Source organism: Belonocnema kinseyi, chromosome 7, assembly GCF_010883055.1.
Source record: "Belonocnema kinseyi isolate 2016_QV_RU_SX_M_011 chromosome 7, B_treatae_v1, whole genome shotgun sequence".
NCBI lineage: Eukaryota > Metazoa > Arthropoda > Insecta > Hymenoptera > Cynipidae > Belonocnema > Belonocnema kinseyi.
The window spans coordinates 35,329,497-35,347,676 of NC_046663.1; the positions used below are offsets into that span (position 1 = coordinate 35,329,497).

Consider the following 18,180-nt stretch of genomic DNA (forward strand, 5'->3'; position numbering starts at 1 on the left):
TTTTTTAAATTATAGTGTCAAGAAAAAAATTCTAAATATCTCTAAAATTTACTAAACCTTTTTGTAACATTTTTTAATCTTGCAAAATTAAACACTTTTGGAATCCTTAATATTATTTGTAGAAATTTTAGGAAATATTTTTGTAGCTTTTGAAATATTTGTAGCTTTATCTTAAAATTAATTTTTCAAAATGGATAGCAAATTAAAATTTTTCAATGAATTTTAAGAAAACTCTTTTATCCTCCTGAAACCTTTAAAAATTCTAGAAACGCTTCTGAATTTTGTTTTAAAATCTTCGAAGACCAACTGCTATAAAAAATTTTTAGAAATTTTTTCCAATTTTAAATAATTTTTTTATCTGTTTAAAACTTCTAAATCTACTAAATATCTTTAAAAATAATTCGTATTTTTCCTACAGAATTTTAAAAATTCTGCATAATCAAAAAAATTGCTGTAAAATCTTTCATATTGTTGATTGACAATTATAGAAATAATTCAGAAGAGTTAAAAAAACGATTCGAAATTTTCGCAGGCATCTTAAGAAAATTATTTTATTTTCCTAAAACCTTTTCAAATTTTTAAGAAGCTTCTAAAAATTTTGTTAGCAATGTGCATTCTGCTTTATATATTTTCAAATCTTTAGAATTTTTCAATCTTTTGAAAGCTTTTAAATATCTCTTGCATTTAATCGAATTTTGTTGTAGAAATTTTGTAATAAAAAATTGAAATTTTGTATTTTAAAATCTTTTATATAATTTTTTGAAATTTTATTAAATCATTTATAATGTTTTAGAATATTGATCATCTTCCTCTCAGAATTCATTTTACAACTTATAAACCTTTAAATTAACTTTTAAAGTCATTTAAATTCTTTTTTAAATTAAATAAAATTTTGTATGAACTTCTAAACCTTAAAAATTATTTGTATTTTTCATTAAAAAATTTTTAATTCTGCATAATTAAAAAAATTGCTTTAAAAGCTTCCATATTATGTCTGGAAATTATGGAAAAATTTCAGAAGAATTTAAAATGATTTTAATAATTCTTTTGAATTTAAATTTTCGAATTAAAAAATAATTTACATATTCCTAGAAATCTTATGAAAATTTTGTTATGCTCTTCGAACCTGTCAACATTCATAATAAGCTCATAAACTTTTTATACTAATTTTTCAGAAATCCGCATTTTAAATAAGATTTTTGTTTTAATTTTTTCAAATAAGCAATTGTTTTTAAATGTTTCTAAAAACTTATAAATATCTGTTGCACTATCTCGAATTATTTCTCAAACTTTTGGACCATGTATCATTTTAAATTTTTGCTTTAAAATCTTCTGCATTTTTTTCGAAATTTTAGGAATGCAAATCTGCAAAGACCCACAATTTTTGAAAAATTTCAAACTTTCTAAATATCTTTTAAAAATATTCAAATTCTTCCTAAGATTTAAAAAATCTGCAGAAATTTCTTGAAATTCTAAATGTCTGTGAAAATTATTCATATTTCCCCTCCCATTTTGAAAGTTTTCTCAAATTAAAAAAAATATTGTAAAATCGTATTGATTATTTTTTGACAAATTTAAACATTTTTCGAAATGTTTTGAGAAGTTGTATCTGTTTTGTGAAAGTCAACTTTTTAAAATAAAAAAATACCATTTGAAAGTTTTTCAGTATTGTTGAGAAAAATCTTTTACCTTCTGGAATCCTGATAAAACTCTTGAGAATCTTCTAAACTTTTTTTATCGAAGCCTTCAGAAGTAAAAATCTACAAAATCAAAATTTACAAAGATATACATTTTGTAAGATAGAAAAAGTTCTTAAAATCTGCCAGATTCATTTTAGAAATATCGTAAAATCCTTAAACTCTGAAGACAATTCTTGAAAATAACACCTAAATCATTTTTAATTTTCAGAAATTTTACAGTCGGTATCAATAAATATTTGTAACAGTTACCGTTAGTACATAAATTTCGTAAATTCGGATATTCTAAATTTGTGTCCATTACTTTGTTTTTTGAGGTATCTTGAAAATTCTGAGAAAGTTTACATTAAAATTTTTTCATTTGTCAATAATGTTTAGAAACTTAAAAAAATTAATTTAATCATGTGACTGCAAGTTTTATAGAAAAGGATAAACATTCCAATTTATTTGTCTTATTTTTACAAATAATAAAAATATCACATTTTTAAACATTGTAATTTGATTTCCAGCTCGAATGTGTATTCTCGCATAATTCCAGGCTATTTTCCGATTGTACCGGTTAGTAGACATCCCGTATAAATTTCAAGATTTAATAATAAGTGGTGTAAAGCTGCAATTTAAAATAGTTTACATAAATTTCCTTCAATCATTATTACATTAGATGCCAAAAATATAAATGATAATAATATTTTAGGCCCTGTATGTATAATCGTTTAATTAAATTCTGATCATCTTAATCATTTCAAATATGATTGCATCACTTACTTGCCAGTGGTTTCTTCTGGCTACCGGTTCTCGAGGAGGCGGAGGAGCAGATCCTCGAGGTCTTCTGCGACATCTAAGGAGAAATTAAAATTTATGAGAGTTTCAGTCCAACTCTTCGCAGGTGCCACTTAAAGAACAAATTAAGAAATTAAGGTATATTAAAGTACTGGAATATACATTGTTTCAATAAATGTGGTTTTTGTAAAAATTATTATTAATTTCGACTATAATTAAAAAGGCAGTGACCAACTTCCACTCATGTATCTTAGAGATCGCCAAACGCTATCACCGACACTTGCTAGTGGGGAAGGGCTCCTTTACTAATGAGGAATAAAATAAGAAACATTCAATTTAAAAAAATTTCAAGATGATAAAATCTTTGAGAAACTCAAAAGATGACTGTTTTGCTACTTTTATAAGGTATTGCATTAAAAGTTTAAATTTTAAGAAGAATATAAAAGCCAGTTGTTATGCTAGAATCGCTAAGAAACGTAGATTACAAATAAAATATTTGTAAGATATCTGTATTATTACGAGAGGACAACAGAAATTATGAACGTCTTTGCAGACAAGATAGAGCTATGAATTAAAATTTTTTTAAATTAATTTTTGTCAAAAAAAATATTTTTCTTGGCTCCGCTACAGAAATTTCGATTGCCATTCGGATGCTTCTCCCTTAAGCTACTAGAGCGAACAAAAGAAGAATCATTTTTCAGAAATACGCCCGACCGGTAATCGAAAGTTTTCCGGTGCAATTCCCAGCGAACAGAAAAAGACGATTTTTTTCAAAAAAAATTTGATTAAAAAAAGTATCAATTCATAGCTCGATCTAGTCTGAAAATAAGTTAATCAATTTAATTATTTTCTTGTGAATTTGCAAAAACAAAAATTTTTCTTGTAAAAAATTTGAATGCGAAACATCTGGAAAAATATTGCTTGTTTTTCTGAAAAAGGATTCTTCTTTCAATTTCTCTAGTAGCCTAATGGAAAAGCATCCGATCGGCTGTTAGAAGTCCTGTAGTTCGTTTCCTAGTAGAGCGAATGAGTAGATCTTTTTTCAGAAAAAAATTTAATCAAAACAAATATAATATTTATAGAGTACTCATTTAAAAATTTAATAAATTTAATGTTTCGTATTTCATTACACATTAGGACAGAATACCCAGATGCTGACAAGAGTCTATGAAATCGTCTGGCGATTTCTTGGCTACGTGGGAGAAAGTTGGGTTGAGCATAAGTATAAATCAGCGATTTTTTTGAAAAAAAGATTAATGCTAAATTATTATATTATTGACCTGTTAAAAGTTATATATCTTTTATATATAGTGGAAGACACTGAGATTTTTCACTTCATTTATATAGAAAAATTCATAAAACAAATGAAAAATATCGTTCTATTATCCACATTATATATAAACTATATGCAACTTTTTCTGATGGGTATTGTTTGAATAATTCAGATTTTTTCTTAATTTGGAAAGTATGATATCGAAAATCATCGCAATGGTATTCTTATTTTATTACATGATAATTTGAGCCTATTCTTTAAAAAATATCCAAACTCTAAATTTGTTATGTAAATTGTTAAAAAGCATAAATAATTCTGTTAAATTTTCAAAGGATTGCAGACAAATTTCTTGACTGAGTTCAAAATTAAGTCAATTCGCAGGGAAATAGCCAAAATCTAAATAAGAACAAAAATGTTTCCAATAATTAATAATTCTTATAAATTTCCAAAGCATTATAGCGAAAAGTCATCAGAAACACAGATGCTTGAACAGAAATTAACGATATTTGTTAAAAAATAGCCAAACTGTCCACTTTAAAAAAAATTTATTTAAATAATTAATAGTTCTTCCCAATTCTGAAAGAATGATAGCAAAGAGTGTTAAATAAGTCATTTTTAGATTATTGTGTAAAAAATTGAGTCTTTTCTTTGAAAGAAAACAAAATCTGCATTTTTTAAATAAAAATTGTTAAAACAATTTTAAAATAGCATTTGTTGTTGAATAGATTATTAAATAGAATAAACTTTGCATAAAAACAATCTCTGTTTGCCTCTAATGTCTTTAGAATTATTCAAAAATTAATTGGATTTCATTTTGGAATCTCTTAAAATCTCTAAACCTATATGGAAGTATTTTTAAATCTATTGAACTCTTCTCAAATCTGTTAGATTCCCTTGAAATTTGTAAAATCCCCTATAGTCTTTAAAACCATTCGAGATACTATAAAATCCCTTCAATCATTTTGAATCACTTCAAGTACTTGGAGAATAATTAAGATTCTTTAAATCTTGTGAAATTTATTGAAATACCTTAAAATGCTTTGGAATGTGTGAAACTACTAAAAATCCCTTAGAAAATTTTCATATTAATAATTTTCTTAAATTCTTTACGCGTTCTTTAAACAATGTAGAATTTTTTTAAATTTATTATAAATGATTATAATCCAGGACGTTATATTTGTTTCTAATAATTAAACAAATATTTCTTCTGCAATTTTTGCATACTCCAGGCTTCTTTCTTTAGAATCGTTTTGGTTAAATCTACCTATAATGTTGTCAGATTTCGTAATTTTTACATGTTTCTTCATTTACGCAATTTTCTGTTTTTGGAAAAATATCTACCTAAATAAATATAAATAATTTTGTAATTGTATTTTAACTATGTTCAACTTTGTAATAAGGAAAGTGTGTTTTTGTTTTTTAACATTTAATATGATTCTTTGTTTTTCTTAATATATAAATGGTACTAGTTGTACAATCATATTGCTCAAATATCGGGTTTTCTATCTTTAACAATCTTTGGTGAACAATAACTTGAAAAAGAAACAGATCGGTATCGAAACTATTATAACCCATTAACAAATATTTATTGATATTGAAAAATTATTGTTGTCAATTAATATTTATATCAATTAGTTAAATCTATATTAACTAATTAAAGTCAAGTTTTTATTTAGTGAAAGAAATTAGAAATTTGCGTTTAAAAATTTGCCATTTGATATAGTCACATGTGATTTTAAATCAAGAAATTATTTCTTTTAAACAAATTGAGAATCGAGAAATGTAATTCCTTGGTGCAGAAAAGCGTATCCAAAATATTACTAAATATTTCTTACAAAAAAAGTTTTTTTTATTATAAGCGGATATTTACATGATCCTAAGATGTGATATATTGTTCAGAATAAGAATGAAATATATATGATAAAATACTTTTTCCATAACAAGTGATAACAGTTTTCTTGTTTTCTATTGAGAGTGGTTAGTCTAAGACAATAATTTTGTTGTCCTTTGCTAATTCAATAGTGAATTTTTGTATTTTTTATTTAGTTTAGAATTAATTTCCAAGCTATGCTTGTGTACATTGATACCATGTCGAAAGACATAATTATGAAATCATGAGGAACGTTAATTTTATTAAAATATTTTGTTTGAAATCCCTACCGTCTTTGATGGGGAAAAAAGTTTTTCCTACCATTTTTATAAAGATTTAGCTAAGGGTTTAGATAACTATATTGTGAGAAGATAAATATAGAAATTAAATAATAGGTTTCACAGGAAAAATTTCTTAAGAACGTTAGGTAAGCCGTAAAAAACATTAGGTAATTTTTTTCAAAAAGGCATGTTGTTAAAGATGTTTCCATTTTTTGTTGATGGAATTTAGAATTAATTTCTCAGCTATGCTTGCGCACATTGAAACCATCTCAGGAGGCACTAATGTGTTATCATCAGGAACGTTAATTTTATCATTATTTTGATTGATGCAAACTCCTGTTAAAAAAAATAAGAATCCAACGGCCCAATTTGGACCACAACAAACAAAAAAAAATACCTATTGTAATCTGAAAAAATTTTAATCTTGCGGAAAAAAAGAAAAAAGAGGAAAGAAAAATGAGAAGGCAACTGTCAATTTCTACCATTTAAATGTTTCTTGCCTTGATAAGGGTACTGTGTAAGTACCGAAATATTGGTAATTCAATTTTATTTATTTTTTTATTTTTATTTTGAATGTTATTCTATTGCATTGGTAATCAGTTTTCGCTTTTATTTTTTTTATAGAGATTCAGCTGATAATTTGAATATAATGTGTCAAGGTAAGTATGCAAATTAAATAATAGGTCAGCGGTCAATTTGTTTAATGTAGTTTAGGCAAAGCATATAACTATAAAGTATTTTCTAAATGGTATGTTGCTTTAGTTCATTCTACTTTCTACTAATGAAGTTGAGAATTACCATCCGAGCAATGTTCGTATACATTGATACTATGTCGAGAGAAACAATTGTCTAACCATCAAGAATGGTAATTTTATCAAAATGTTGTTTAAAATCCTAACCGTCTTTGATGTGGTAATCAGTTTTGTCTACAATATTTTTTAGATTTTCAGCTAAGCATTGAGATATATTATGTTGGGAGATATTGATCTTAGCATTGAGATATATTATTCAAAGGAGAGCATAAACAATGAAATAATAGTTCTTATATGACCATTTGTTGGATGTAGTTTAAGCTAAAAATAGAAAAATAAAGTCTTTTTTTCCAAACAAGTATGTTGTTTTCACTCTTTCTATTTTTTTATAATGGAATTTAGAATTAAAGTTTAAGCTATTTTTCCGCACATTAATAAACCATGCTGAGAGATTTTATTGTAAAATCATCAAAAATGTTAATTTCATCAATATTTTGTTTAAAATCTTAAACATCTTTGAAGTAGCAAAACATTTTCCCTACAATTTTTGTAGAGGTTTACCTGAGTCTTTAAGTATATTGTGTCAAGGTAAGAATCAAACCAGAAAATAATAGACCTTGAATGAAAAATTTTATCAAAGGGTTTAGAGAAACCATAAACCTATAAATTATTTTTTGCAATGATGTATTGTTTTATTTATTTTTATTTTCTTCTAATGGAGTTTAGAATTAATGTGTAAGCTATCTTTGTGTACATTGAAACTATGTTTTGAGACACAATTGTGTAATCATCAGGAATGTTAATTTTCTGAATATTTTGTTTGAAATCCCAACCGTCTTTGATGTTATATGAAATCAGATTTTCTTACAACTTTTTGCAAATATTTAGCTTAGAATTGACATATAGTATGGGAAGGTAAGCATGACAATTTGGTTTTATGTAGTTTAGGAAAATCATAGGAACATAAGGTTTATTTATAAAAAGTTATCTGTCTCACTTCTTTAAATCTTTTATTTATAAATTATAAAAATTATTTTTACACTATGCTTGTGTAGTTAAAACTATCTCGAAAGAAACAAATATGCAATCATCAAGAACGTTAATTTGATTAATAATTTCTTTGAAATCCCAACTATTCTCAATGTTTTTATGATTTTTGCCTACAACTTTCTGTAGAAATTTAGTTTTGCATTCAGATATTTATTATACAAAGGTGAACCTAATAAAAAATAACAGGTCTTTGAGAACAATTAGTGTTATGTTGTTTATGTAAACCATAAAACCTACGTTCTTCACAAGATGTACTATTTAAAGAATCCTATTCGTATAAACTTATGCTTTTTCCATAATTTAATTTTTTTATAATAATTGTGAGTTTAGCCTATACTTTTTTGTGGGATCAAAGTCTAATTTTTTATAAAAGTCTTTCAATCATTCTTCTATAAAGTCTTCTACAAAAATTTATTTAAAAAAAGATGCAAAGCTTTTCCAATGTAATCTTGTTTATTCATTATTATTCTTTTGTTGATTTCTTCGGAAATTTCTAGAATATAAAACTTTTGCTAATGGAAAATTATTTGATCAGAATAGTTACCAGTTTTGAGAAGTTAGGAAATTATTAAATTACATTTAAGGTAAAATTTTAGAATATCATATTGTATGAATGGTTTGTGTACATTGAAACCATGTCGAGAGGCACAATTATGTAATCATCAGGAAAGTTAATTTGATCAATATTTTGTTTGAAATCTCAACCAGCATTGGTATGGTAATAAGTTTTGCCAACAAGAGTTTATAGAGATTTAAGTAAGCATTAAGATATATTATTAAAAGTTTAGCATGAAAGAGAAAAAACAGGACTCAGAGGACATTGCAGGAAAATCATAAGATTATAAGGTTTTTTTTTGTCTTGTATTAATTATTTTTATCTTCAATTGAAGGAGTCGAAAGGTACAATTATGTAATTTAGTTTAATTATTTTATATTAAAGTTCTGTTATAAAAATTGTAAGTTCAGGTTTTTTTTAGTTGGATTAAAGGTTGATTCTTTTCATAAAGGTCTTCTAATAAGTATTCACTAGAGTCTTCTATACTATGTTTGTTAAAAGAGTGCAAAGCTTCTCTAATTCAGTCTTGTTTATTCATTATTATATCTGTGTTTCTTTTTGCAGCAAATGCCAGAATATCTTCATTTGTTCCTAAAAAGATTTCAGTTTCTCAAATTTTTTCCAAGTGTAATATCAGTTCTGTAAAATATATAACCACTGTATATCCAGTTTTGTCTCCTAAATGTTATTTTGCTTTAAAGTTTATTTTTTAGTTCACTGGAAAGTGTTTGACTATTTAAGGCTAGTAATAATTTTGCTACAATAAAATTATTTCATGAAAATAGATACCAAACTTTAGTTGTCAATAAGTTATTAGGTTAAATTCAAGGTAAAATTCGAGAAAATCATAAAATATGAAAGGTGAAGTTTAGGTGAAACATGATTAGTTTTCATTAAAAGAGCTCTTTCATTAGAGGGAAGATAATTAAGCCCCTAAACTCTTATTGCTTAAACGGTTCAAAAGCTCAGGTTTAACCCGTTATCTAGTGTTGTTATTATAGTCGTGTATCAAAGAGGAAAAGAGGAGGTTTTATACACACCTGCAGAGACAACAACGGGCATAGGTCCACTTGAAGCTTCGGGCGAGAATGTCGCCTATGTTGCTGAGGTAGAGGAGGAAAAGAGGCATTCCAACAATGGCGTACACTATCGTCGCCACTTTACCCCATTTGGTCCTAGGACAGGTGTTCCCATAACCTTAAACACACAAGAGAGCTTCCTATTCATTCACTGAACAGAAATTATATAACTAACAAAACCACAAAGAAAAATGATTTTTTTTCTCTTTACATTTTTACTTCCTTACCTAGTATCGATCTTCCGGGTTTACATATTTTCCGGGTTTTCAATTGTTTCAGCAGTAATGATTTTTTCTAATTTAAAGGAAAAAGCAATGTTGCAAATATAGTGAATATATTTAAATGTTTTTCTACTCATTTTAAGGATGAATTACGGTTGCAAACCTTATTGGCAAGTTTTCATTTTTTCCCCGACTTTTGACAATAGTCAAACAAGGAAGAAGAAAGTGCAAAAAACTCAAAAGACTAAGAAAATAAATTTTCAGGTTTTTTTATTTAACAATTATGTGTGTTCTAAAAAATGTTGGCAAAACTACAGGCAATAGTGATTTTTAATATTTGCAAGGATCAAAGCACAAAAAGAGCTCAAAATAGCGAAATGGGGTAATTTCTTAACATGTATCAAGAATCTTTTTGCCTATATAAATTCCTTTGTTAATCATTAAATCTTTATACATATTGGTACACAATCAAATTACCCTGCTAAAGATTTTACATTTACTATAATTATTATTTTTATTGAAAATTGGAAACCACTCTCTTCAATGTTCTCAAACTCAAACTGGAAACAGTTCAAGATTGAGCGCCTAACTATTTTTGTATAGATTTTTATTTCACAATAATGAAAACAAACTATTTATAAATTTACCATTACTAATTTTCGAATACTAAGCGTTTAATAAATTTTTAAAACAAAATGTTTTAAGATTCTTTCGAATCTTTTAAACTAAACTAAAATATTTTTAATCCTTTAAAATTTGGCGAAAAATTTGTCGTCAGAATCCATTAAAATATATAGAAATCATTTTAAATTGCTTAAATTCAAATTTGATTAAATATACCTAAAAAACATAAATAATTAATGAACCTGAGTTTAGCTATACATATAGATTTGAAAATTCGTGAATTTATTTAAGGTCATGTGATGAGTGAGACACGTGACCAGATTCCTACCTTACCGCCACTTTTTTTATTTTCCAACTTATTATCACACGAAACTCCACATTGAGTTGAAAATTTGGGATAACAAACAAGAAGCACTAAAAATGGTGGGTCTAGTCCTAAATTTGAATAATTATGAAAAAAGCAAAGAAAAAAAATTTACTACAAACAACTTTTTTTATAATTATAAAAATTTAGGACGAGACCCACCATTCTTAGTGGTTTTTGTTTATTATCCCATATTTTTAACTCGATGTGGGGTTTCGTATGAAAATAAGTTGGGAAATAAAAAAAGTGGCGGTAAGGTAGGAATCTAGTCACGTGACCCACTCATCATATGGCCTTAAGAAAAAGTAACTGTCTTTTAAAAAAACAAAGACATATATGGATTTGTCTCAGCCATATTTTTGGGAGCTTTTTGAATTATTTAAAAAATTATTTTTCAACAATTAAATTGTTATAAACATTTTAAAACTCAAACCAAGCAAATGTAAGAGTCCGAAAATATTTTTAAGGACATTACAAGATACTTGAATGAACGGACACCAGGAGCTTTATCAATCAAAATAATCACAAAATGAATAAACATAATAATATTTTCAACTTTACAGTGCCACTCATAGTAAAAAATTAACCAATTAAACATTGTTTTTATCCACTCCACTTTCACTGAATACCAGCAATCATTTGAATATAGATTTCTATACGCGTCTTCACCATATCTCTAGGACCTTTCTGAATCATGCAAAAAGATACACTATTTGAACAATTCTATTGTTTTTAATATTTATAATTTTTTTAAACAATAATTGAACAACAATTTCTCATGAATAACCAGATATTGTTCTTGGAATATTAAAGAATGTAAATAAGTTTTTTTAAATGAAAAAACTCAAATTTAAACATTGTTTTTATCCCCTCCACTCTCAAATCGAAAAATCCTTTCAATATGAATTTCATATATTGGAACATTTAGCTAAAAAGAATTAATAATCCCGGAAAAAATCTAAAGGTATCGTTAAATGCTCTCTCGAGGGACAATATTTGGTTGTCAATAATGACAAATTGTAGTTAACTTATTGTTTAAGCATATTTTGAATATTATAAACAGTATGATTGTTTCAATAATATTTTTTGCATGGTTTTGATTTTTTCTGATACTATTAGTTCGTTCAAGCTATATGTACGAATATTAAAATCCATTTTTAAAGGATTGTTGATATTAGGTGAGAGTGGAGGGGATAAAAACAATGTTTTATTGAAGAATTTTTTCACTGTGAGTGTTTCGTTAATGTTAACAAGAAAATTATACACCATACAAAAATAAATTTGGGGTTGTGGGTCAAATTTTACACAAATCTAATACTTTCTCTAATAAAAATGTGGAAATCATATTTTATGTATTAGAAACAATTTGTATTAAAAGAAACAGAGGAAAAAAATTATCAGCGCGTAAAACTTTCACAACACAATTTTTTAGCTATCAGTTATAAGTTTTTTATTTTTACGTAATTGAAAAGCATATATGTGATTGTTTTGGGAACCTATAATATTATATTATGTACCTAGGCAGTAAAGTTAAACTTTATACGATGATTCAGAATTTAACGTTTGAACCGAAGGCATGGACTGTTAAACTGGATTCGAGTATAAAACAATTTTAATGCCATTGCGCATACGATACTTTATCCGAAATAGGCAGAATAAGCGCTCTTTTTCCATAAAATGGGGCTTGAATGTACCGCTTATGCACGCAGGTGGGGCGACGCTAAAAGTCTAAAATCCACTTTATAGTTTACTATAGTTTTAATACGAATCCTTTTGACTCTTTTCTTTTACTTTTTTTCTTACTCAATTCTTTCTCCTTGCTGTCAGTTTACAGTACAATAAAGTGATATTTTACTGTCACTCCGCAGGCAGGAGAAAAATTCTTATGTGCCTTTTTCAGATCAAATAGAATTATGAATATGAATTTGAAAGAGTAAATTTTGATTCGTATTCTACGGCTAATCGTAAATAGTAATATTTATATTAAGCTCGATACATATTGTATTAACGATTCTTAATAAAATGTGATAAAATGATCCCAATCGGGTTAACTTAGTGTGGCCCTGATCATAGCTTATGTTGTGGTCCTGGTCGGGGCCACATAAGGCAACCCTATTTACATAAGAGTCAGTTTAAAAATTATAATTGCTTAAATTTAAAGTTACTTCTTGTGCTAATTAGCAAATATTCAACTAATTTTTAGTTTAGTGACTAATCTAAAGTTAAATTAGGGAAATTTCTCTGTCAGTTAATGTTATTTGACTACAAAGTGACATTATTTCCATTAATTCTTTGGTGACATTCTCTATTTTTTTCAACAAATTTAATTTAAAATAAAATTATTACTTCTTAATTGTTTTATTTTCCTAAATAAGGAAATTCAATAATAAAGAGTATCAATGTCTAATGTATTAAGAGTACTTCTTAATTTTTATTTTACGCGATATTAAAGAAATGATTTTTAACCAAATAAAACTCCTGATATCGACTTAATTTCTTGAAGTCGTCGCTGAATTTCTTTGACGATCGAAAATGCATGTTTAAACAAGAATTTCTCTTAATATAAAAAGAATATAAATATATACAATTATAATTAAAAATAAATATATACAATTATCAAATTAGTATTGTTGATTCTGGCGATTTTTTTTAACTCTACTGAGAGTTTATACTTATTGAAATTTGAATTTCCGCGCTAATCTCGAATATAATCGATTAGGCTGCCGTTTGATTGTTTGGCAACGAACGAACAAAGTTTTCAGGCCGGTAGCTCGCTAAGATTTCTTACAGTGAACTTCGAGAAAAACGTTGAAATTTTAAAGATCATTGGTTATTCGTCCTTGCGTGACAGTGTTAAATAGGTGGAAAATTGGGAAACAGAATAAGGACCAATTAGCTAAAAAGATTTCACTCTTCTTTTCAATGTGCAATTAAGTTAGTATAAATTTAATTACGTAACTTTTTTGTATTATTACCTCACTTTCTTATTTTTTTGTTCCACTTGCCAAAAAACTTTGAGTTTTAAAATTTATTTTGATTTAAAAAAAATTTTCTTTGAAATTCTCTTTCGCGTAATTTGGCATGTTCTTTGTATTTTATGTTTACCCATGAAACTATTATAAAAACTGAATTTTACGATTATTTGTCAGAAATTTAGCATCAGTGGTGTCGGCAAGGCCCAGTGGGGACCATCGCAGTTAGAAGATTTTCTTGAAAATTTTTATTTTTTTATATTTTATTTAATCTTTTAATTTTATTTTATATTTTAATAAAAATTTTAAGCCAAAAATACGAAGATACATTTTTAATCAAATTATCGAATTTTTAAACAAAATAGGTTAAAATTCAATCAAATATTATAATTTTAAAGAAAAAAAATTTATAAAGAAGTTGAATTTTCATAAAAAAAGTTTAGTTCAATCAAAAAATTTGACTTCTCTACCATGAAAGATGCATTTTCAACAGAAGACTAGAGTTTTTAAGCTAAAAAGTTGAATGTTTAAGAAACATCTTAATAAAGGTAGTTGAATTATTAACAAAGATGTCAAACCCTCAACAAGCAAGAATAATTTTCTACTCAGGAAGACGACTTTTTAACAAATAAAATGAATTTTCTACGAAATCGTTAAATTTTCAATCAATAAGTCGGATTTTCAAGAAACAAAAAATTATTTTCTACTCAAAAAAACGACTTTTCAACAAAATATGTGAATTTTCTACCATTTCCTTGACATTTTTATTGATATATGTTAAAGTTTTAACTGAAAATGCAACAAATCCATTTTTAACAAACAGTTGAATTTTCGTTGAAGAAAATAATTGAATTCACAAACTAATAATATAATATTTTACCAAACAAGATGAATTCAGAACCAGAATTATATTCCGAAAGGAACTTCCCAGTCCTAGCTTTCCCACTCCTGGGTTTTTATTATTATTTTCAAAAGTTTAATTATACCAGGTGTTGCTCACTTTTTCCAAAATATTTATATAACGTTTATTGTATTACAAGTTAAAAGTATAGTATTTTCAATGAATTTTTCACTTTTTTATGAAATAAATAATATTTTAATAATATGTTTATAAATAAAAATCAGAAGGCGCCTGGTCAGGTCCAGATCGGGTTTTTCTTGTGAATACCCTAGTCTGGCCCTGATCAGATTTGCCGTTTCATATCGAGTCTGAACCCGACTGAAATACGCGACCGGGGCCAGATTCTGCCAGTTTGAATACTTTGAATATTTGCCCCTGAAGATTCATAATTAAAGATCAGAATCATGAACTTGTAATATTTTAAACATAAATTCTTTTAAAATAGAAAGAAAAGAATTTCAAATTACGAATTTATTCTGCTTCACAGTTTTTGGAAGCTATCAAAATTTCCTGACTTTCGCAAGTTTTCTTTTAAGTCTCTGATTTTTCACTGTGCAATAAAATTCCCGGACTTTTTAAAATTGTTGCTGATTAGGTTTGTTTTCACTCAACGCGTTTCTTTGGCGCATACATTTATATTCATAATGAATTTCTGTGCGATTAGTATAAGTTATTGTTTTATTGACGTATTTGCAAAAATTACGTAATTAAATAAAGGATCCGTCCCCCCTTCCATTACCATTTTTTTCAATTCCCTGATGTTTTACTGAACAATATATTTCCTGGACTTTTCGAAATTGCTGTTGGTTAGGTTTGTTTTTCACTTAACAGGTTTCTTTGGAACGACAATTTAAATTGATAATAAATTGTTGTATAAATGTTTTTGAGTTATGGGAAAAAGTCAGCTTTCTGTAAATCTAATATTTAAACCCGGTAACATATTACAAATAATTAAATGTTTCAGTATATTGTTAAGATTTCGGCAGAGAATAAGAATCGATGATAAATGTTGAGGTTGAACAATTTTAAGCCACTCTTATGGGTCCACAATAGAATCCGATAAGTGACCAATATTAATTTTTACGCAATATTGTGGTTTATTGACGGTTTTTAAAAATTAAAAAAAAGAATAATAATTAATTGGTAATTTAATAAATACAGTCATTTGTTAACTAATATTATAATATTTGAACAATTGAGATTTTTTCAGAAAAAAATTTTCTGTATATATATTCATATTTCAGTATATATATATATATATATATATATACATATTACATAAAAAAAGCAGGAGAAACATTTTATCTCACTAAATTTTCGACGTATTTGAATATCCTTAATTACTAATTTGTTTATTACAAATACTCGTAGTTTTTTAAACCAATTTAAATTATAAAAACAATTTTTTTTGTTGACATATTTTATTTTTGCTATTCTTCCAAATATTGAAATGTTTTTATTTTATATTTTTTATTAAATCAAGAAACAAACCAAAATATTTTGCTTACAGAATTTTAATTAGTTTAAACTATAAAAAGCATTATTAAAAAGCAAATTAAACTATAAAGATTCGATTCGTTTAAGCATCCACGTGTATTCATTATAAACAAATTAGTACTTTAAGATATTCAAATTTCTCGAATATTCAGTGAGATAAAATGTATATATACTAGAACAAATACTTATGTTATCATTTATTAAATAACTTAAAAAGTCTAGAAAATATGTTCATTTCGCGCGTTACTGAAAAAAATGTAAATAAATTATTATTGTTTCAAAAATTAAATATAAGTAAAAAAATTATTAGGTATTCTTAAATTACCGATTAATGATTATTTATTTTTTTATGTTTTAAAAAACGTCACTAAACCGCAATATTGCGTCAAATTCAAATCTGTCACATTTGGGGTTTTCTTTGGAGACTCATGAGAGTGTTTAAAAATTATTCATCTTGAAAATTTATGATTGAATCTTATTCTCTGACGAATTCTGAACAATCTAGGGGTGTTTTAAATTTTTTGATACGATTATTAATTTATTTTTAAATTAATTACACAACTTTCAAACCCATATCCACATGCAATCAGCAAAATTACGCTAAACAAAAAAAGCTGCAATGGTTGAAACAATTGTTTAAAAAAATCGCATAGCGATATTTTTGAGAGCAATGCAATGGTTTCGCTCATTTTCCAATCTGACAATTATTTTGTTTATGACAATTGCAGAACTATAAAAAGCGACGCAATTGTTGAAAATTAAAATTTAAAAAAAACGCATCGAGATTTTTCGGAGCTGAACCTAGAGGTGTTTTAATTTTTTTCTACAACTATTACTTTTTTATTTAATTAATTACACAACCTTGAAATCTATAAAAAAAATGGTTAAAAAAAGAAACAAAAATATTAATAAAAAATATTTTTTTTTTCAATTAAAAACAACTTTGAATTCCATATTCACAGGCAACCATGAATAGTACGATACGCAATAAATGCTGTAATTGTTGAAAAAATGGTTTTAAAAAACCGCATCGAGATATTTTTGCGGGTAATGCAATGGTATTGTTGATTTTTTAACCCGAAAATTATTTTCTTTATAACAATTGCAGTACTATAAAAATTGACTTAATTATTTCAAAAATCTTTACACAAAACGGAGATTCGTCGGAGAGGAATCTAGGGGTGTTTTTATTTCCTTGGTACGACTACCCGGGCAAAAATCTCGATCTGGCCCCGATCGAGGCCAGACCAGCCCAGATCAGGCCCCGATCGGGGCACCTTTATATTTTGAATTTCAAAGTAAGTTATTTTAAGTTAAAATTAAAGTACTGTACTGATAGAAATGAATTGCTGATACAGTTATATTGCGGGTTAGATCAGCAATCTGTATGGGTGGAACAGACATATCGATGGCTGATCTAATGCGCAATATGATTGTACCAGCCATTCATTCCTTTTAGCGTACCGGCACGAAAAGAAGAGGTTTCAGACTAAAAAAATTATGATGATTTACGAATTATTAACATTTTTCTGTAAATGAAGTCAATTTTCTGTCAATTGCATTCATTCGTGAAAAATTCGAGAAGGTGGTTGTAGATTATATTTTCGCCAAAAAATTGAGCTATAATTTATTAGATCATTTTATTTTTTCAAGCCTGTTATTATTATTATTATTATTATTATTATTATACCATTAAGCCATTTCCCTTTCGGGGTGGGCGTGACTCACTCGGCAGGGGAAAGGAGTAGTGTGTGGATGGGATAGAGATTTTTCAGATTGATCCAGAATTTTCGTGCTATTTAAGTAAATAACACGTTCGTTCCGCAACACTGCTCCGACCCAGGTTGCTGATCAATCTCTCTAGCAATCACCCCAAGCGAAGAACCTCACGAAGCCGTTATGTAAGGCTCCCCACTTGGTTCCAATAATAGTCAAGGTCTTTGTTTCAGGCGTCGTTCACTCTACTGACACTCTTTTGATTAACTATTTGCCGCCATACTTTCCTGTCCTGGCATACTTCTCTAGCTTCTTTTACGTTCATGCATGTTTTCATGCAAGATCTCGTACTTCTGTGGCTTCTCATGTCTCTTCTAACTAGGGTCTTATTTAAACATTCTAACTATTCTTTTATCGGTCTGCCTCTGGGCACGCTGCCGTTTCATTTACCTTGATACGCTTGTTTCGTTAGTCGTTCATTTGGCATTCTCTCAACATGTCCGAACCATCTTAACCGATTTCTTTCCCATGTGTCTACTAGCGTCTC

The 18,180-nt window shown here is 27.0% G+C and overlaps 1 protein-coding gene across 6 annotated transcripts in view; it reads right to left on the bottom strand.

Moving 5' to 3' along the window:
- LOC117177262 (two pore potassium channel protein sup-9-like) overlaps positions 1 to 18,180 on the bottom strand; it is a 193,233-nt gene that overhangs the window by 84,794 nt on the left and 90,259 nt on the right. For all 6 annotated transcript variants that reach the window (XM_033367847.1, XM_033367848.1, XM_033367849.1 and 3 more), the window contains exons 4-5: positions 9,300 to 9,456; positions 2,463 to 2,535 (exon numbers count right to left, since the gene is read on the bottom strand). In XM_033367847.1, the coding sequence (XP_033223738.1) occupies positions 2,463 to 2,535; positions 9,300 to 9,456 (230 nt within the window). The remainder of the gene's footprint in view (positions 1 to 2,462; positions 2,536 to 9,299; positions 9,457 to 18,180) is intronic.